Source organism: Heterodontus francisci, chromosome 17 (assembly GCF_036365525.1).
Source record: "Heterodontus francisci isolate sHetFra1 chromosome 17, sHetFra1.hap1, whole genome shotgun sequence".
NCBI lineage: Eukaryota > Metazoa > Chordata > Chondrichthyes > Heterodontiformes > Heterodontidae > Heterodontus > Heterodontus francisci.
This window is the reverse complement of record NC_090387.1, coordinates 95,971,859-95,993,973: the sequence shown is the minus strand read 5'-3', so window position 1 is coordinate 95,993,973 and position 22,115 is coordinate 95,971,859. Positions and strand designations below refer to the sequence as shown.

General features: G+C 45.6%; 1 protein-coding gene across 3 annotated transcripts in view; it reads left to right on the top strand.

Annotated features, from left to right (window-relative positions):
* The window catches only part of LOC137379296 (coiled-coil domain-containing protein 102A-like), a 647,611-nt gene extending 638,411 nt beyond the window's left edge, over nt 1-9,200 (top strand). For all 3 annotated transcript variants that reach the window (XM_068050031.1, XM_068050033.1, XM_068050032.1), the window contains one exon: nt 8,783-9,200. In XM_068050031.1, the coding sequence (XP_067906132.1) occupies nt 8,783-8,909 (127 nt within the window). In that variant the 3' untranslated portion in view covers nt 8,910-9,200. The remainder of the gene's footprint in view (nt 1-8,782) is intronic.
* The last annotated feature ends 12,915 nt before the right edge of the window (nt 9,201-22,115 follow it).

Here is a 22,115-nt window from a genome sequence, read left to right as displayed (position 1 = left end):
CAGCTATTCACAATCTATATCAATGATTTGGATGTGGGAACGAAATGTAATATTTCCAAGTTTGCCGATGACACAAAACTAGATGGGAATGTGAGTTGTGAGGAGGATGCAAAGAGGCTTCAAGGGGATTTAGACAGGCTAAATGAATGTTCAGGAATATGGCAGATGGAATACAAAGTGGAAAAATGTGAAGTTATCCACTTCGGTAGGAAAAACAGAAATGCAGAGTATTTCTTAAATGGAGAGAGATTGGGAAGTATTGATGTCCAAAGGGACCTGGGTGTCCTTGTTCGTGACTCACTAAAAGCTAGTATGCAGGTGCAGCAAGCAATTAGGAAGGAAACTGGTATGTTGGCCTTTATTGCAAGAGGATTTGAGTACAGGAGTAAAGAAATCTTGCTGCAATTGTATAGAGCTTTGGTGAGACTGCAGCTGGAGTATTGTGTACAGTTTTGGTCTCGTTACGTAAAGAAGGATATACTTTACATAGAAGTGCAACAAAGGTTCACCAGACTGATTCCAGGGATGGCAGAATTGTCCTGTGAGGAGAGATTGAGGAAACTGGGCCTATATTCTCTAGAGTTTAGTGGAATGAGAGGTGATCTCATTGAAGCATATAAAATTCTTATAGGGCTCAACAGGGTAGATGTAGATGTAGCAGGAAGGATGTTTCCCCTGGCTGGGGGTTCTAGAACCAGGGGACACAGTCTCAGAAGAGGTAGGCTATTTAGGCCTGGGATGAGGAGGAATTTCTTCACTCAGAGGGTGGTGAATCTGTGGAATTCTCTACACCAGAGCACTGTGAAAACTCAGTCATTGAGTATATTCAAGACAGAGATAGTTTGATTTCTAGATATTAAAGATATCAAGGGATACGTGGATAGTGCAGGAAAATGGAGTTGAGGTAGGAAATCAGCCATGACCTCTTTGAATGGGGAAGCAGGCTCGAGGGGCCGAATGGCCTACTCCTGCTCCTATTTCCTATGTAAGCAGTGTAGATGGAAGAATAATTTACAAAGTGATTTTGATAGATTAAGTGAATGGGCAAAACTGTGGCAAATGAATTTCAATTTAAGCAAATAGACTAAAAAGGAAAGAACAGGATACTTCCTGAATAGTGAAAAACTGGAAATAGTGACGGTTCGAAGAGACTTGGGAGTTCAAATACACAGATCATTAAAATGTCATGAACAGGTACAGAAAATAATCACAAACAGGTTAATGAATGCTGATCTTCATATTTAGAGGACTAGAATACAATGGGTAGAAGTCATGTTTCAGCTATACAAAGCCTTGGTTAGACCACACCTGGAGTTACTGTGAACAGTTCTGGGCAGCACACTATGGGCCTGGGAGGGAGTGCACCATGCATTTACTAGAGTGATAGCTGAACTCCAAGCTACGAGGAGAGATTAAATAGACGAGGATAAAAACAGAAAATGCTGGAAAGACTCAGCATGTCTGGCAGCATCTATGGAGAGAAAAACAGAGTTAATGTTTCAGGTCGATGACCTTTCATCAGATGGAGGTTCTGATTCGCACTATTTCACTTTTAAGCAAACTATGGTTGTATTTCCCTGGAATTTAGAAGGTTAAAGGGTGATAGTGTGATTGAAGTTTATGATCTTATGGGGAACAGATAGGATAGATGGGGAGAAACTACTTCTGCTAGTTGGGGACTCTAGAACTTAGCAGCTATTGTCTAAAAATTAGAGTCAGAGCTTTTGGGAGTGAAATTAGGGAACACTTCTTCAAATAAAGCGTGGTAGAAGTTTCGAATTCCCTTCCACAAGGGGGATCGAGTTTCGGAGCCACGAGGTCATGATGCAGCTGTACAAAACTCTGGTGAGGCCGCACCTTGAGTATTGCGTGCAGTTCTGGTCACCGCATTATAGGAAGGATGTGGAAGCTTTGGAAAGGGTGCAGAGGAGATTTACTAGGATGTTGCCTGGTATGGAAGGAAGGTCTTACGAGGAAAGGCTGAGGGACTTGGGGTTGTTTTCGTTAGAGAGAAGGAGGAGGAGAGGTGACTTAATAGAGACATACAAGATAATCAGAGGGTTAGATAGGATGGATAGTGAGAGTCTTTTTCCTCGGATGAGGATGGCAAACACGAGGGGACATAGCTTTAAGTTGAGGGGTGAAAGATATAGGACAGATGTCAGAGGTAGTTTCTTTACGCAGAGAGTAGTAGGGGCGTGGAACGCCCTGCCTGCAACAGTAGTAGACTCGCCAACTTTAAGGGCATTTAAGTGGTCATTGGATAGACATATGGATGTAAATGGAATAGTGTAGGTCAGATGATCGGCGCAACATCGAGGGCCGAAGGGCCTGTACTGCGCAGTAATGTTCTAATTCTAATTCTAAATGGCAGTTGATGCTCAATCAATTGTTAATTTTAAATCTGAGATTGATGGAGTTTTGTTAGTCAAAGGTGCTAAGGGATATAGAGGAAAGGTAGGAATATGGAGCTAGATCACAGATCAACCATGATCTCAATGAATGGAAGAACAAGCTCAAGGGCCCAAATGACCTCCTCCTGTTCCACATTCCTAAGTTATAAGGAGAAATTAGAGAAGCTGGAGTTGTTCTCCTCAGTGCAGAGAAGGTTAGAGGTGATTTAGTAGAGATGTTCAAAATTATGAATGGTTTTGATAAGGGAGATAGGATAAGATGATCCCACTGGCAGAAGGGTTGGTAACCAGAGGATATAGATTTAAGGTAATTGCCAAAGAATCAGAGGTGAGAAGAAGAGAATCTGTTTACTCAGTGAGTTGTTGTGATCTAGAATGCACTGCCTAAAAGGGTGGTGAAAGCTGATTCTATAGGAGGTTTCAAAAGGGAACTGGATAAAATCTAGAAAGGGGAAAATTTGCAGGGCTATGGGGAAAAAGTAGGGAAGTGGGACTCAGTCAGCACAGGCACAATGGCAGAATGCGTGATCGGGCACTAACGGAGGCCAATGATTCTGAACTTCAACAGAAAAGAAAGGAAATTTCCAACAATTCTAGATTGGACATTGAGGGCATTCTCCTTGAATTAAATGATTGCAAAAAGAACTAAAAACACATGAACTAGTTCCATTGTAGTTCAGATACAGCCCACTACAGCATCAAGCATGAAATTCGTTAAAGAGGCCACAGCTTGTATTGTGAAGTTCGTAACACGTTTAGGGTTAGAAAAAGACGTGTCAATCCCAGGAATATCAGATCTACTCTTGTCAAACCCTGGAACATCGGTTCTAGTCATGTCGGTCCCAGAAAGGTTGGATCGCATCCTGTAGAGCCCCAGAACGTTGGTTCTAGTCATGTTGAATTCTGGAATGTCAGATCAAATCGTGTTGAACCCTGGGATGCCGCTCTAATAGTGTTGAACCCTGGAACGTTGGTCCTAACCATGTTAAATCCTGTTGCATTTGCTGAAGGCAATTAAAAAGTAGGACCTCAAAAGCAATCTCTATGCTCTAATGAGTACAGTAAACAGAAAATAGTGCAGTTGAATACATGGCTGGAGAGATGTACAGGAAATATTGGGACTGATTGAGGGAGGTGGGACCTGTACAAGCTGGATGAGTTGCACCTCAACAGGTGGTGGGGAGGTTTGCCAATGTTGTAGGGGAGTGTTTAAACTAGCTCAGCAGAAGATGGGAACCCGAGCATAGATTCAGAGAAACAAACCTGGAGATAGAAGGCAGGAAATCTGTCAGAGAGTGTGCAAAGTCAAGCAAATAGACAACAAAGGAGTTTTTCAGTGATTAATAGTATATACAGCCACAGATAGACAGTGGAAGTATAATATTATAGCTATTACTGAGACATGGTTGAAAGAAGGGCAGGAATGGCAGTTCAACATTCCTGTTTACAGGGTTTTCAGACAAGATAGAGAGGGGATAAAAAAAAAGAGCAATGCATGAAGCTGCATGGGTTGAACTGAGGAACGAAAAGGGGCAAGTACACTACTGGAAGTGTATTATAGACCCCCAAACGTCAGAGAGAGATAGAAAAGCAAATATGTAGACAAAGTGCAAAAACAATAGGGCAGTAATAGCAGGGGATTTCAACTACCCTAATTTTAACTGGGATAGAATTAGTGTGAAAGGCTCAGAGGGAGAATAATTAAATTGCATACAGGAGAACATTTTTAGCCAGGACGTAGAAAGCCCAACAAGAGAGGAAGCGGTTCTAGACTTCGTTTTAGGGAATGAAGCGGGGCAGGTGGAAGGGGTATCAGTTGGGGAGCACTTTGGTGAAAGTGATCATAATTCAGTTACATTTAGGGGAGTTATGGAAAAGGACAAAGATAAACCAGGAATAAAAAGCAAATTTTACGAAGCTGAGATGTGATTTAGCCAAAGTGGACTGGAAACAGCTACTTGAAGGCAAATCAGAGCAGTGGGAGGTATTCAGTGAAGAGATAGGGAGGGTCCAGAGCAAGTATGTACCCTTGAAGAAAAAGGGTTGGACTCCAAAATCTAAACCCCACCCCCCACTCCAAGAGCAAACAAACAAACAGAGTAGGATAAGGCAAAAAATGAAAGCTTATGTCGAATCCCGAGAACTCAATACTGTAGAAAGCTTAGAGGAGTATAGAAAGGGGTGAAATGAGAAAGGAAATTATGAAAGCAAAGAGAGGGCATGAAAAAATATTGGCGAGTAAAATCAGGGAAAACCCAAAGATGTTTCCTAAATATATAAAGAGCAAGCGGATAATTAAGGAAAGAGTAGGGCCTCTTTAAGATCAAAAGATAACGTGTGTGGGGGCGGAAGATGTGGACATGGTTCTTTGCAGCTGTTTTCACAAAACAGAGGGATGAAGCAGACATGGTCGCTAGAGAGGATGAGTGTGAAATATTGGATGGGATAAATCCCCAGACCCAGATAAAATGTATTCCAGGCTGCTAAGGAAAGAAATAGCAGAGGATCTGACCATCATTTTCCAATCCTCTCTGTCTGCACACATGGTGCTGCAGGACTGCCAATGTTGTACTGCTGTTTAAAAAGAGGGGAAGGGCTAGCCCAAAAATTTAGGATTAGACAGGATATACAGCACAGGAACAGGCCATTTGGCCTAACCAGTCCATGCTGGTGTTTATGCTCCACTCGAGCCTCCTGCCATCTTTCTTCATTTAAATCCATCATCATGATCCTCTATTCTCCCTCATTTGCTTGTCTAGCTTCCCCATAACTGCATCTATACTGTTCAGTTCAATCATTCTCTGTGGTGGTAAGTTCCACATTCTCACCACTCTTTTCTGAGCCTAACCTCGGTGGTTAGTTCGAGAGGCATGGATTAATCCAGGACAGTCAGCATGGATTTGTTAAGGAGGCATCAAGGAGGGTCGATGAAGGTAGCATATTTGATTTAGTACACATGACTTTAGCAAGAACATACATATATACGAATTAGGAGCAAGAGTAGGCCATTCGGTCCCTCGAGCCTGCTCCACCATTTGATAAGATCATGGCTGATCTGAATGTGGTTTTTTGACAAGGTCCCACATGGCAGATTGTTCAGAAAAGAAAAAGCTGATGGGATCCAAGAGAAAGTGGCAAGTTGGATCCAAAATTGGCTCAGAGGCAGGAAGCAAAGGGTAAGCCCCACTCTTTTTCCAGTGGGGTTGCTCAGGTCTCAGTACTGGGCCCCTTGCTGTACATGGTATATATCAATGATTTGGACTTAAATGTAGGGGTCATGATTAAGAAGTTTACAGATGATTTGAAAATTGGTTGATAGTGAGGGAGAAAGCCATTGACTGCAGGAAGATATCAATGGATTAGTCAGGTGGGCAGAAAAGTGGCAAATGGAATTCACAGAATCACAGAATAATACAGTGCAGAAGAGAGCCTTCGGCCCATTGAGTCTGCACCGATGCATTAAAACACCTGACCTGTCTATCTAATCCCATTTGCCAGCACTTGGCCCATAGTCTTGAATGGTATGACGTGCCAAGTGCTCATCCAGGTACTTTTGAAAGGATGTGAGGCAACACGCCTCTACCACCCTCCCAGACAGGGCATTCCAGACCGTCATCACCCTCTGGGTAAAAAAGTTCTTCCTCAAATCCCCCTTAAACCTCCCGCCCCTCACCTTAAACATGTGACCCCTCGTAACTGACCCTTCAACTAAGGGGAACTGCTGCTCCCTATCCACCCTGTCCATGCCCCTCATAATCTTGTACACCTCGATCAGGTCACCCCTCAGTCTTCTCTGCTCCAGCGAAAACAACCCAAGCCTATCCAACCTCTCTTCATAGCTTAAATGTTCCATCCCAGGCAACATCCTGGTGAATCGCCTCTGCACCCCCTCCAATGCAATCACATCCTTCCTATAATGTGGCGACCAGAATTACACACAGTACTCCAGCTGTGGCCTTACCAAAGTTCTGTACAACTCCAACATGACCTCCCTGCTTTTGTAATCTATGTCTTGATTGATAAAGGCAAGTGTCCCACATGCCTTTTTCATCACCCTATTAACTTGCCCTTCTGCCTTCAGAGATCTATGGTTCCTTTGTTCCTCGGATCTTCCCAGTGTCAGGCCATTCATTGAATACTTTCATGTCACATTACTCCTTCCAAAGTGTATCACCTCACACTTTCAGCGTTAAATTCCATCTGCCACTTTTCTGCCCATTTGACCATCCTGTCTATATCTTCCTGTAACCCAAGACACTCCACCTCACTGTTAACCACTCTGACAATCTTTGTGTCATCCGCGAACTTACTGATCCTACCCCCCACGTAGTCATCTATGTCGTTTATATAAATGACAAACAATAGGGGACCCAGCACAGATCCCTGTGGTACGCCACTGGACACTGGCTTCCAGTCACTAAAACAGCCGTCTGTCATCACTCTGTCTCCTACAGCTAAACCAATTTTGAATCCACCTTCCCAAGTTACCTTGTATCCCATGTGCATTTACTTTCTTGATAAGTCTCCCATGTGAGACCTTGTCAAAGGCTTTGCTGAAATCTATGTAAACTACATCAACTGCACTACCTTCATCTACACACCTGGTCACATGCTCAAAAAAATTCAAATTTGTTAGGCATCACCTCCCTCTGACAAAGCCATGCTGACTATTCCTAATCAAATTTTGCCTCTCCAAGTGGAGATAGATTCTCTCCTTCAGAATTTTCTCCAATAGTTTCCCTACCACTGACGTGAGACTTACTGGTCTGTAGTTCCCTGGCTATCTCTACAACCTTTCTTAAATAGTGGGACCACATTAGCTGTTCTCCAGTCCTCTGGCACCTCCCCCTGTGGCCAGAGAGGAATTAAAAATTAGGGTCAGAGCCCCTGCAATCTCCACCCTCGCCTCCCACAGCATCCTGGGACACAAATCGTCCGGACCTGGAGATTTTTCCACTTTTAAACCTTCCAAAACCTCCAATACCTTGTCACTCCCTATGACAATTTGCTCAAGAACCTCACAGTCTCTCTCTCTAAGTTCCATATCTACATCCTCATTCTCTTGGGTGAGGACAGATGTGAAGTATTCGTTCAACACCCTACCAATGTCCTCTGGCTCCACCCACAGATTTCCCCCTTGGTCCCGAATGGGTCCTACTTTTTCCCTGGTTATCCTCTTCCCATTGATATACTTATAGAATATCTTGGGATTTTCCCTACTTTTACCAGCCAGAGCTTTCTCATAATCCCCTCTTTGCTCTCCTAATTGCTTTCTCAAGCACCATCCTACACTTTCACATTCAATCTGAAGAGGTGTGAGGTAATACATTTGGGGAGGGCCAACAAGGCAAGGGCCTACACAATAAATGGTAGGATACTGAGAAGTGTAGAGGAACAGAGGGACTTTTGAGTCCATGTTCACAGATCCTTTAAACTAGCAGGACAGGTAGATAAGGTGGTCAAGGGGGCATATGGGATACTTGCCTTTATTAGCTGAGGCCCAAAGTATAAGAGCAGGGAGGTTATGCTAGAACTGTATAAAACACTCGTTAGAGTGCAGAGTACTGTGTACAGTAATGATTGCATTACAGAAAGGATGTGATCACAGTATAGACATTTATGAGGATGTTGTCAGGAATGGAGAATTTTAGCTATGAGGAAAGATTAGATAGGCTCGGGTTGTTTTTTTTTGGAATCGAGGAGGCTCAGGGGATATTTAATTGACGGGAAATGATGAGGGTGCCTAGATAGAGTGGATAGGAAGGACCCATTTCCCTTAGCAGAGGGATAATTAACCAGGGGCATAGACTTAAAGTAACTGGCAGAAGGATTAGCGGGGAGTTGAGGAATTTTTCACCCGGATGGTGATGGGTGTCTGGAACTCACTGTCTGAAAGGGTAGAGACACTGATTGCAATTAAAAAAACACTTGAATATGAGCTTGAGTGCTATGGACCAAGAGCTGGAAGGTGGGATTAGACTGGATGGATCTTTTCAACCAGGACAGACATGATGGGCCCAATGGCCTTCTTCTGTGTTGGAAACCTTTCTTTGTTTCTCTAAGTTGTGTTAATGCTGAAATGTCAGTTCGAATCTTATTCAACGTATTTAATTTAGAGATTTTTTTTTTGTCTGTCTTGGTTTTTGAAAGGTAAAGAAATGTGAAAACTTGAGCTAGGATGAGGTACAGGCAAAGAGCCCACATCCCAGGAACAGTGTATGAGCCACTGCTAATGCTCTTGCACCCTCTATGTTCCCTGTGCAGCGAATCTGGGTCCATCACCTGCTTATCACTGAAGGCCTGTAGATTTGCTTGTGTGTGATCTGTAATAATCACTGCAGTCCTAAGAAATGTCTTTTGTGTCACAGATTAAGGAGGCAGCAGAATCCTCTGCTCTTCGGGAAGAGGAGTACTCGTTTCGGGCCGGATGACCCCAGCGAGACTGGAAGTGATTTCGATGATGATTCCGAGGAGTTGCAGTTGCAGGTTCCATAGCAGCAATTGGAAGGAAGAATGGCTAGCAAAGAGGGAGGGAACTTGTCAGGACAGTCAGCCTGTCTCTGTACCTGGGAGATGGGAACAACAACTAATTTTGGAGCAAAAACATTGAACAGCGAATGGAAACCCAGAGTCTTCAGCGACTCCAGTCCTTAAAACATGATCCTCTTAAAGCACCTGTCACTAACGAATGATGTATGCTTTATAAGATATTTGTATATTTTAACAGATCATTGTAAACTATATATTTACATGAATTTTCTATTATAAACCTGTGTATTTAGAGAATGATCAGGATTGTTTGTGAGATTTATTTTCACTATTTCAGCTGAACAGTGAGGGGACTGACCTATCACCAGCTCCAGATTTCATGGCAAACATCAGGTGTGAACAAGCAAAACCCCAGTTAGTAGTGTTCAGTTCTCATGTTCCTTATCTAGAAACTGGAGCAGTCAACTTCTCATGAGGGGCTTTGAAGAGATTTAATAGATTTGTTCAAAATCATGAGTTGTTTTGACAGAGTAAATAAGGAGAAATTGTTTTCAGTGGCAGGAGGGTCGGTAACCAGAGGGCAGAGTGAAGGTAATTGGCAAAAGAAGCAGAGCGGAAAAGAGTAAAATTTGTTTACATAGTGAGTTGTTATGAACTGCAATGCACTGCCTGAAAGATGGTGGAAGCAGATTCAATAATAACATTCAAAAGGAAACTGGAAAATAACTAGGAAAGGAGAAAATTTCAGGTCCATATGGGGAAGGGGCTGGGAAATGGGATCAGTAACACAGGATCATGCTTGATACAATGTCTTGCTCGAAGCCCTGGCTCTCATGTTCATTGCTAAGCATGGATACAAGCCCTATATAGTCAACAGGACTATTATCAAGCACAGCAGACACCTGCAGTAATGCTTCAGATGGCTGGACAGTTGGAGGCAACTTGCAGTACGTTTTGATCAGAGTTTGCTGCAAACTTTGAGAGGCCCATGAATGGAGTCGGGAGAGGAGCAGCTAAGTATAGTACCACCCCAGTGCACTCCCTATACTCTCCAGTACACTGTCAGTACTATTGGCTTCTACATCTTCTATAGATGTCTGCCTTCTGACCTGCTAGTACCTATTCTGCACTCACAGAAAACACTCTGGATATGAAGTGGTAGCAAATCAGTTACTATAAAGTGAACAGTGCAGTGCCTCCCCCTCAATTTATCTCATCTTGGACCTTCTAGGTCCTGCTCATAGTGGCAGGTCTAAGTGAAGTGATTAACGGCTGCATGTCTGTCCCTTGGGATAGCCGCACCCATTGTTTGCCTCCTTGAGCATGGTTTGATAATAGGCCTGGGCTGTTGTGGAAACTGCCTTGTCCCACCTGCTCTCTGGCACTATTCCCCAGATACCTGAGCAGTAATGAGGGCAACGAAAGCATGAGAGATTTTTTTTTCCATTGGAACCCCCAATACATTGCAGACAAGCAGGACCGACTCCAAAGCAGTGCTGTGAGCATTCCAGAGAACATCTTCCACTGGGAACAGGAGATCTGGCACTAACATCTTCAGTGCTAATATCCCTGCAGCAGGGGCTAGGCTGGGCTCCAGCCTTACAACCCTCCCCGATCTCTGCAACTTCCACAGTCCGACAACCCTATCTCTGTAACCTCCTGCAGTCCTCCCTATCTCTAATCTGCTCTGGCCCTACAACTCTCCCCATCCCTAACCTCCTCCAGCCCTCCCTAGCTCTAATCTGTTGTGGCCCTACAACTCTCCCTAACTCTAACCTCCTCTGACCCCACAACCCTCCCTATCTCTAACCACCTCCAGCCCTACAACCCTCCCTATCTCTGTAACCTCCTTCGGCCCTACAATCCTTCCTATCTCTGTAACCTCCGCCATTCAATATGATCATAGCTGATCATCCACTTCAATGTCTTTTTCCCCCCCACATTATCCCCATATCCCTTTATGTCATTTGTATTTAGAAATCTGTCAATCTCTGCTTCAAACATAATGACTGAGCTTCAACAGCCCTCTGGGGTAGAGAATTCCAAAGATTCACAACCCTGAGTAAAGAAATTTCTCCTCATCTCTGTCCTAAGTGGCTTCCCCTTTATTTTGAAATTGTGTCCCCCGGTTCTAGACTCCCCAACCGGGGGAAACATCTTACCTGCATCTACCCTGTCTATTCCTTTAAGTATTTTGTAGGTTTCAATGAGATCACCTCATTCTTTGAAACTCTAGGGAATACAGGCCCAGTTTCCCCAATCTCTCTTCATAGGACAGTCCCACCATCCCGGGAACCAGTCTGGTGAACCTTCATTGTACTCCCTCTATGGCAATAATATCCTTCCTAAGGTAAGGGGACCAAAACTGTACACCGTACTCCAGGTATGGTCTAACCAAGGTTCTATACAATTGAAGCAAGACTTCGCTACTCCTGTACTCAAATCCTCTAGCAATAAAGGCTAACATACCATTAGCCTTTGTAATTGCTTGCTGCACCTGCATGTTAGCTTTCAGTGACTTATTGACGAGGACACCCAGGTCCCTTTGTACATCTACACTTTCTAATCTCTTACCATTTAAGAAATACTCTGCACAACTGTTCCTCCTGCCAAAGTGGATAACCTCACATTTTTACACATTATGTTGAAGTGATTTATGACTTTAACCCCTTGTAGGGACTAAACCAAATCAGCAGCACATCCCCACGAATCTCCTTTAATCAAGTTCAAACCAGACAAATTCTCAGACACTTATTTGGGTCCAAAGAATTGCACTAGCTTTCCCTCAAAGAAAGAAAACCAACAGAGAATATTACCATTTTACAGACAACCTATTTCTAATATTTTTATGGCCAAGTCATAAATATCCCAGATATTATAAGGGTCTGGAAAACTCTCTTCAATACGTATCTCTCCACTTAAAAAGAGACACAGAGGGGGTTCTTGTAGTTGTATACAGAATACTACATGAGATGATTAACTTTTATATATTAAAGAATTTAACATGCAATAAACTTCTTAAGTGGATAAGTATATCACAATATCAAATATTACTGAGAGATGTAAACACATATTCTTATTTCGAACATAGAATCCAAAAGTTTAACCTTGCTAATGTTACAGCAAAATGATCTTAGAATATCCATCAAAATTTAAAGTAAACTTGTACCTTAAATCCCCAAATGAGGCAGGGGACGAGGAGCAAAAACAAGAAATGCTGGAGTCACTCAGCATGTCTGGCAGCATCTGTGGAAAGAGGAGCAGAGTTAACGTTTCGGGTCAGTGACCCTTCTTCGGAATGGGATGAGGAGTGTTGTTTGAGGATTCATCACCCCTAAGTGTCTGCTTCAGAACCTTGTATTTTTATACTATTTCTAAGGTGTCATATGACTTTTGCATTTGATGTGACCTTCCTGTGTTCCCTTTTAAAATCTATATCTTTAGTTTATGTTTTAACTGGAATTTGAAGGTGTGAGCTTTTATCTGGTCAAAATGTTTACCTGACCTCTCTTGTTCCTGTGAGTACATTCCATTTATTGTTAATTATCCTTTCCATGGTATCCACAGCAACCTCCGGAGCCAACCTGTCTGAACAACAACCCCATAAACCAATTAAGTTTTATTGCTACCTCTTACTGAGGTCACACAATATTTCAATGTGTGTGTTTATCTCCCAAGTCCCTGGTAACAGCAATTCTATTCTCAGAGACCTTGAAATATTTAACTCTACCATCTTAAAGGGGAACTTCAGTGAGCTCTAAAAACTAACCATTTATTCAATCTTTAACCCTAAAGGCATAATACACTGACTTTTTCCAAATTCTATTTAATCAAACCTATTATACCTATATTCCTTCACAATATTCCATCTGCCATGTTCTTGCCCATTCGCTAAATCTGTCCAAATCCCCTCACAACACATTCCCACTTAGTTTTGTTCATCGGCAAAGTTGGAAATATTACAATTCCCCATGTCCAAATCATTGATCTATATTGTGAACAGCTGGGGCCCAAGTACTGATCCTTGCGGTTTAGTTTAGTTTAGAGATACAGCACTGAAACAGGCCCTTCGGCCCACCGAGTCTGTGCCGACCATCAACCACCCATTTATACTAATCCGACACTAATTCCATATTCCTACCACATCCCCACCCGTCCCTATATTTCCCTACCACCTACCTATACTAGGGGCAATTTATAATGGCCAATTTACCTATCAACCTGCAAGTCTTTGGCATGTGGGAGGAAACAGGAGCACCCGGAGGAAACCCACGCAGACACAGGGAGAACTTGCAAACTCCGCACAGGCAGTACCCAGAATTGAACCCGGGTCGCTGGAGCTGTGAGGCTGCGGTGCTAACTACTGTGCCGCCCTACCCCACTCATCACAGCCTGCCAAAGCGAGAATGACCCGTTTATTGCTACTTTCTGTTTTCTGTCTGTGAACCAATCCTTAATCCATGCGAGTATATAACCTCCTATCTCGCGTGCTTTAATTTTGCTAACCAACCTCCTGTGGAGAACTTTATCAAAAGCCTTCTGAAAATCCAAGTATACCACCAACTTCCCTTTACCAATTCTGTTAGGAACATCCTCAAAAAATTCCAACAGGTTCATCAAACATGATTTCCCATTCATAAATTGAGGTCCTGCTTTTTAATTTCCTTCCTAACTCCCTAAAATCTGCTTTCAGGATCTCATCCTGCTTCCTGCCGATGTCATTGGTACCAATGTGGACCATGACCTCTGGCTGTTCACCCTCCCGCAAAAGGATGTCCTGCAGCTGCTCCGTGACATCCTTGACCCTGGCACCAGGGGGGCAACGCACCATCCTGGAGTCACATTTACTGCCGCAGAAACACCTGTCTGATCCCTTGACTATCGAATCCCCTCTCACTATTGCTCTTCCACTCTTCTTCCTCCCCTCCTGTGCAGCTGAGCCACCTGTGGTGCCACAGACTTTGTTCTGGCTTCACTCCCCCAAGGAACCATGGCTCTCACCAGTTTCCAAAATGGAAAACCAATTAGCAAGCAAGATAGACTCAGGGGACTCCTGCACTGCCTGCCTGGTACTCTTAGACTGCCTGGCAGTCACCCATTCACTATCTGTCTGCATGCTGCTAACCTGCGGTGTGACTACCTCGTTAAACATGCTATCCCCATAGTTCTCTGCCTCGCAGATGCACCACAGTGACTCCAAGCACAACCTGAATTCCAAAGTCCAGAGCTGAAGCTTCTGCAGATGTGTTTGTCTATGACACATTGTGTGTTCATGACCTCCCACGTCCCACAGGATGTACATTTCACTGGCCAAGCTGACCTGCCAGAACATAACTTTAAAAACTATTGATTACACTCAGAATAACTTATCAGTTACTCACCAATCAGCTTCTTCCTTGTACCAAAGAGAGAACCAGCTACTGGAGGTTGAAAAATAGTGGACAACTCATTCACTCAGTGTAGATGAAGCAGTGCTGAGGAAGCTCTGTTTTTATACTTCCTGAAAAATAACTGATTCAAGCTTCTGAAAACCAGTTTAAGGCAGCTACCTAAGTAGCTAGCTGCAGCTGCTCCCAGAGAGCTTGTATAGCCCTGTTTGAAGGCTGGAATAAACTTAACTTCTCTTAACTTAAGGAGTAATTTTTAGTTAACTGCAAATTGAAGATAACAATAGACTTTAGATAGAAATTAACCCTTAAAACTCCTACTCACCAGACTTACCAGGCTCAGCAGCTCTCAGTGCACACTCAATCCTCCCTATCTCAGTAACCTCCTCCAGCCCCTACAGTCCTCCCCATCTCGGTAACCTCCTCCAGCCCTACAATCCTCCCTATCTCTGTAACCTCCTCCAGCCCTACAATCCTGCCTATCTCAGTAACCTCCTCCAGCCCCTACAATCCTCCCTATCTCTGTAACCTCCTCCAGCCCCTACAGTCCTCCCTATCTCGGTAACCTCCTCCAGCCCTACAATCCTCCCTATCTCAGTAAGCTCCTCCAGCCCCTACAATCCTCCCTATCTCAGTAACCTCCTCCAGCCCCTACAATCCTCCCTATCTCTGTAACCTCCTCCAGCCCTACAATCCTCCCTATCTCTGTAACGTCCTCCAGCCCTACAATCCTCCCTATCTCGGTAACCTCCTCCAGCCCCTACAATCCTCCCTATCTCTGTAACCTCCTCCAGCCCAATAATCCTCCCTATTTCAGTAACCTCCTCCAGCCCCTACAATCCTCCCTATCTCAGTAACCTCCTCCAGCCCTACAATCCTCCCTATCTCTGTAACCTCCTCCAGCCCTACAATCCTCCCTATTTCAGTAACCTCCTCCAGCCCTACAATCCTCCCTATTTCAGTAACCTCCTCCAGCCCCTACAATCCTCCCTATCTCAATAACCTCCTCCAGCCCCTACAATCCTCCCTATCTCAGTAACCTCCTCCAGCCCCTACAATCCTCCCTATCTCAGTAACCTCCTCCAGCCCCTATAATCCTCCCTATCTCAGTAACCTCCTCCAGCCCCTACAATCCTCCCTATCTCAGTAACCTCCTCCAGCCCTACAATCCTCCCTATCTCAGTAACCTCCTGCAGCCCTACAATCCTCCCTATCTCAGTAACCTCCTCCAGCCCCTACAATCCTCCCTATCTCAGTAACCTCCTCCAGCCCAATAATCCTCCCTATCTCTGTAACCTCCTCCAGCCCCTATAATCCTCCCTATCTCAGTAACCTCCAGCCCCTACAATCCTCCCTACTTCAGTAACCTCCTCCAGTCCCTACAATCCTCCCTATCTCAGTAACCTCCTCCAGCCCCTACAATCCTCCCTATCTCAGTAACCTCCTCCAGCCCTACAATCCTCCCTATCTCAGTAACCTCCTCCAGCCCCTACAATCCTCCCTATCTCAGTAACCTCCTCCAGCCCCTACAATCCTCCCTATCTCAGTAACCTCCTCCAGCCCCTACAATCCTCCCTATCTCAGTAACCTCCTCCAGCCCCTACAATCCTCCCTATCTCAGTAACCTCCTCCAGCCCCTACAATCCTCCCTATCTCAGTAACCTCCTCCAGCCCCTACAATCCTCCCTATCTCAGTAACCTCCTGCAGCCCCTACAATCCTCCCTATCTCTGTAACGTCCTCCAGCCCTACAATCCTCCCTATCTCGGTAACCTCCTCCAGCCCCTACAATCCTCCCTATCTCAGTAACCTCCTCCAGCCCCTACAATCCTCCCTATCTCAGTAACCTCCTCCAGCCCCTACAATCCTCCCTATCTCAGTAACCTCCTGCAGCCCCTACAATCCTCCCTATCTCGGTAACCTCCTCCAGCCCAATAATCCTCCCTATCTCAATAACCTCCTCCAGCCCATACAATCCTCCCTATCTCAGTACACTCCTCCAGCCCAATAATCCTCCCTATCTCAATAACCTCCTCCAGCCCCTACAATCCTCCCTATCTCAGTAACCTCCTCCAGCCCCTACAATCCTCCCTATCTCAGTAACCTCCTCCAGCCCAATAATCCTCCCTATCTCAGTAACCTCCTCCAGCCCCTACAGTCCTCCCTATCTCAGTAACCTCCTCCAGCCCAATAATCCTCCCTATCTCAGTAACCTCCTCCAGCCCAATAATCCTCCCTATCTGAGTAACCTCCTCCAGCCCCTACAATCCTCCCTATCTCAGTAACCTCCTCCAGCCCGATTATCCTCCCTATCTCAGTAACCTCCTCCAACCCCTACAATCCTCCCTATCTCAGTAACCTCCTCCAGCCCCTACAATCCTCCCTATCTCGGTAACCTCCTCCAGCCCCTACAATCCTCCCTAGCTCGGTAACCTCCTCCAGCCCCTACAATCCTCCCTATCTCAGTAACCTCCTCCAGCCCCTACAATCCTCCCTATTTCAGTAACCTCCTCCAGCCCCTACAATCCTCAGGGAGGTCACCGATGCCCTGTACCAGAGGGCTGGTGACTATATCTGCTTCAGGGCAGATCCAGAGGTCCATCAGATTTGACACCATCGCGGGATGAGGATACAGAGGGCTTGCAGCTGGAAAGGCACATGGGAGGACAGAGAGCATCCAGACACCCCAAGCAGGGCGAGCAGCGAGCAAGGGATGCATGACAACACTTTATTGATCAAAGGTTCTCCATTCTATAAAGTCAAGCCACACAGCACCCTCACTCATCTATTGTGCAGCTGTCCACATCTGCAACATCGTTGTCTCCGCCATTACTGGCAGCAGCAGACTGAGTCACTGTCCATGATACTGCACCAGTGGAGACACACATGAGTAATACTGGCTTGGCAATGATGTTATTTCCAGACATTGAAAATTCTGAAAGTCCAATGATGTAATGGGAGGAGACATGATCGGTACATGCTGGTACACTTCATTCACGCAATAAAAAAACACATGTTAGTGAAGAGGAATAGTGATTTAACATTTTACAGTATTGTGTCACCCATGCAGACCCATTTGTGTCACAGGGTTTTTTTTTAAATGTTTGTGGCTGCTCCTTCCTGGTGCCACCTCGGCACTAGCAGCCTGACTGGAGGATGGCAGCTGATCAGATTGCCCTTGGGCTGGGAATGACTTTGGTGGTCGTCCTCTGTGTACACGAGGCCTGGAGGGCCCAGGCTGGCTGGGGGAATCCCGCATCAGTGCAGAACTGCCCTCAGATATCGTGCTTGCTGCAGCTTGACTCACTGGTGGAGGGGCAGGTGTCCACATTGGAATCACCTCCTCCATGCTCGACCTCCCTGTCTTTGGCATGGCAGTGGGGACACCCAGGTTCAGCGGAGCCATGCAACAAAGAGCCACTTATCTTTGCAGAGCGCAAGAGATCATTCACCTTCTTGTGGCACGGCACCCAGTCCCGGCAGATGGCCTCACCTGCTATTTCCGCCCAGGCTTGCTTGGTCAGGCGGGAGGGCCTCTTCTTACCATCACTGGGAAAAAGGACCTCCCGCCTTGCCCGTACAGCCTGGTGGAGACTGAGCAGGGAGACATTGCTGAATCTGGGGGCCAGCCATAGAACCATAGTGCCATAGAAAAACTACAGCACAGAAGGAGGCCATTCAGCCCATCATGTCTGCGCCAGCCAAAAAAACTAGCTGCCCAATCTAATCCCACCTTCCAGTACCTGGTCCATAGCCTTGCAGGTTACAGCACTTCAGGTGCAGGTGCAGGTACCTTTTAATAGAATTGAGGTTTTCTGTCTCCACCACCGTTCCTGGCAGTGAATTCCAGACACCCACCACCCTCTGGGTGAAAAGGTTTTTCCTCATGTCTCCTCTAATCCTTTTACCAATAACTTAAATCTGTGCCCCCTGGTAATTGACCTCTCCGCTAGGGGAAACAGGTCCTTCCTGTCTACTCTAGGCCCCTCATAATTTTGTACACGTCAATTAAGTGACCCCTCAACCTCCTATGTTCCAAGAAAAACAACCCTAGCCAATCCAATCTTTCATCATAGCTGCAACTTTCAAGCCCTGGAATGTGCCTCTGCCATCTCGACAAAGTCACAGGGATGTTGTTGTCCAGATGTTTCTGTGACTTATAAGTGTGCAATAGCACACAAAACAGTTTAACTTCAGGTTTTCAATGAATGCAGGGCTGGCTGCTGTTCAAATATGGCATCAGCACTTGCTTTCCTGTCAGCTTACGCCGTTCACAGTGGCATTAAACCCACCCCCTCCATGACATTGGGGGAAGGGGGGATTGGCACGACTTGGGCATGTTAATGAGCCGCCGCACATAACATCGCTGGATCAAAATCCGGGAACTCCCTCCCTGACAGCACTGTGGGTGTACCGCTCCAGGTGGACTGCAGTGATTCAAGAAGGCAGCTCACCACCACCTTCTCAAGGGAAATAAGGGGTGGGCAGCAAATACTGGCTTCGCCAGCGATGCCCACATCCCATAAAATGAATAAAAAAAGGGAAACATTTAGAAAGGTGATTAACAGAATGAGCTATCATCTCATGCTTCAGCTATGCACAGCCCTGGTTAGACCACACCTGGAGTTACCGTGTACAGTTCTCAGCACCACACCTTAGGAAGATATATTGGCCTGGGAGGGAGTGTAGCTTAGATTTACCAGAATGAGAACCTGGATTCCAAGGGTTAAATTACATGGAGGGATTATAGAAACTCGGATTGTATTCCCTGGAATTTAGAAGGTTGATTTGATCAAAGTTTTCAAGAAAGTAAAGGTAGATAGAGAGAAACTATTTCCACTGGTTGAGGAGTCTCGGACTAGGCGCCATTTTGTGGGGGCTTTAAATGTTGTCGATGACGTGCAGGGATCATGTGCCCTCTGATTCCTGGCCGTTTATAGTTGGTAGCACCGAGGCAAAGCCTCAGTGACGCCGTGGGAAGGCAGCCGTGGGGAGCAGTGGATAAAGGAAGGCGGGAGTTGAGGCCATTGTCAGCCTGCAGCGCTGGGCTCTTGGCCCATTTGGGCTATATCTCGGATGCTGGTCTATCCGCAAGGGTGGGCACTGAGGGTCATTAGCACATATTCTGAGGCTGTAGCAAAGTGAAAGATGCCAAGGCAGGTTTGTCTCTGCAAGTCCAGCGCTCACGTGGGTTAAAAATTAGCTGGCATGGATCTCATACACCCCGTCTTTGTGGATCTGCGTGCCACGCAGCAGCGTCTCAGAGGGAGGGAGGGCCAGGATGTAGCTGTGTCTGCTCTTGAAGCCCCAGTAATAGAGCGGCAGCAGCCAGCTACATCAAGCAGGGCCTATCTACACCAGAGTTGGTTCCAAATGTCCGAACGGCAGTGTCAGTGAAGACTGCGACTCTTTAGAGAGGCCGTCACTGACTTATGCACTTGCTTGAGCATGAGTTGCAATTCATGGGCTTTGGTGGACATCCAGTGCCAGTAGCCGTAAAGATCACCATGGCACACACCTTCTGTGCTTCTGGTTCTTTCCAGGGATGCACTGGGGACATGTGTGGGGCCTCCCAGGTAGCAGCCCACCCCTGCATTAAGGAGGTAACCCAAGACCTGTTCAAGAGGGCCAGCAACTATGTGCACTACCAGACCCACCCTGACAGTCAGGCCGAGAGGGATATTGGCTTCGGGGCCATCTCTGGATTTCCTCAGGTGTAAGGTGTGATAGATTACACACATGTGGCCATCAAGTCTCCAATAGAGCAATCAGCCGCCTTCATCAACAGGAAGAGTTTCCATACAATCAACATTGAACTGCTCTGCAACCATCGAAAGTGTTTCCTGCAGGTGTGCGTGCTCGCTTCTCGGGAAGCAGCCACGATGCCTACATACTTCGACAGTCCCACTTGTCACAGCTTTTCAGGCCCCTCCCCATCCCCAGGGATGGATTCTCAGGGACAAGGACTATTGAGGACATGGCTACTCACGTCTGTGAGGAACCCTCACACTGCAGCAGAGGAGAGGTACAACACCTGCCACAGCTCCACCCGAGTGACCATTGAACAGGCTGTTGGGCTGCTGAAGATGAGATTCCACTGCCTCGATTGATCCAGTGGAGCCCTGCAGATTCCCCAGCGAGGGTCTCGCGTATTGTGGTGGTCTGCTGTGCTCTGCACAATCTAGCACTGCAGAGAGGGGGAGCATATGATCATATGAATTAGCAGCAGAAGTAGACCCATTCGGCCCCTCGAGCCTGCACCATCATTCAATACGATTATGGCTGATCTGTTTGTGTTTCAAATTCCACTCTCCCATCTACCTCTGATAATCTTCAATTCCCTTGCCTAACAAGAATCTATCTACCCTGCCTTAAAATTATTCAATGACCCCACCTTCACCACCTTCTGAGACAGAGAATTCCAAAGTCACACAACCCTCTGAGAGAAAAAATTTCTCCTCAGCTCTGTCCTAAAAGGGTGACCCCTAATTTTAAAACAATGCCCCCTACTCCCCCACAAGAGGAAACATCCTTTCCACATCCACCTTGTCAAGATGGTTCAGGATCTTATAAACTTCAATCAAGTCTCCCCTCACTCTTCTAAACTCCAGTGAAAACAAGCCCAGTCTGTTCAACCTTTCCTCATAAGACAACCCGCTCATTCCAGGTATCAATCTAGTAAACCTCCTCTGAACTGCATTTACATCCTAAGGAGACCAAAACTGCACACAGTATTCGAGATGTGGTCTCACCAATGTCCTGCATAACTGAAGCATAACATCCTTACTTTTATTTTCAATTCCTCTTGTAATAAAGGATCACATTCCATTAGCTTTCTTTAGGACTTGCTGTACCTGTATACTAACTTTTTGTGACTCCAGTACTAGAACACCTCGATCCCTCTGCACCTCGGAATTCTGCAGTCACTCTCCATTTAAGTAACAGTCTGCTTTTTTATTCTTCCTGCCAAAGTGAACAACTTCACATTTCCCCACATTATACTCCATCTGCCAGATTTTTGCCCATTCACTCAACCGATCTATATCGGTCTGCAAGCTCATTATGTCCTCTTCACAACATACTTTCCTACCTATCTTGGTGTCATTGGTAAATTTCGCTGCCATGCCATCACTCCCCTCATCTAAGTCATTGATATAAATTGTAAAATGTTGAGGCCCCAGCACAAACCCCTGCAGGACTCCACTCGTCACTTCCTGCCAATCAGAAAAGGACCCATTTATGCATACTCTGTTTTCTGCCAGCCAGCCAATCTTCTATCCATGCTAATATGTTACCCCCTACACCATGAGCTCCTACTTTGCGCAATAACCTTTTACGTGGCACTTTGTCAAATGCCTTCTGGAAATCCAAGTACAGTACGTCAACGGGCTCCCGTTTATCCACAGCACATGTTACTCCTTCAAAGAACTCCAATAAATTGGTTAACCATGATTTCCCTTTCACAAAACCATGCTGACTATTCCCTTGAGTTTTTCTAAGTGCCTCCTTAATGATTGATTCTAACAGCTTCCCCACAAGCTACCTGGCCTATAGTTACCTGTTTTCTGTCTCCCCTTTTCTTGAATTGAGGGGTTATATTTGCTATTTTCCAGTCTGATCGAACCTTTCCAGAATCCATCGAATTTTGAAAAATTAACACGAACACATCTACTACCTCATTAACCACCTCATTTAAGACCCTAGGATGAAGTCCATCAGGACCTGGGGACTTGTCAGTCCACAGCTCCATCAGTTTGCTCAGTACTGCTTCCCTGGTGATTGTAATTTCACCAAGTTCCTCTCTTCCTTGCACCTCCTGATTTATA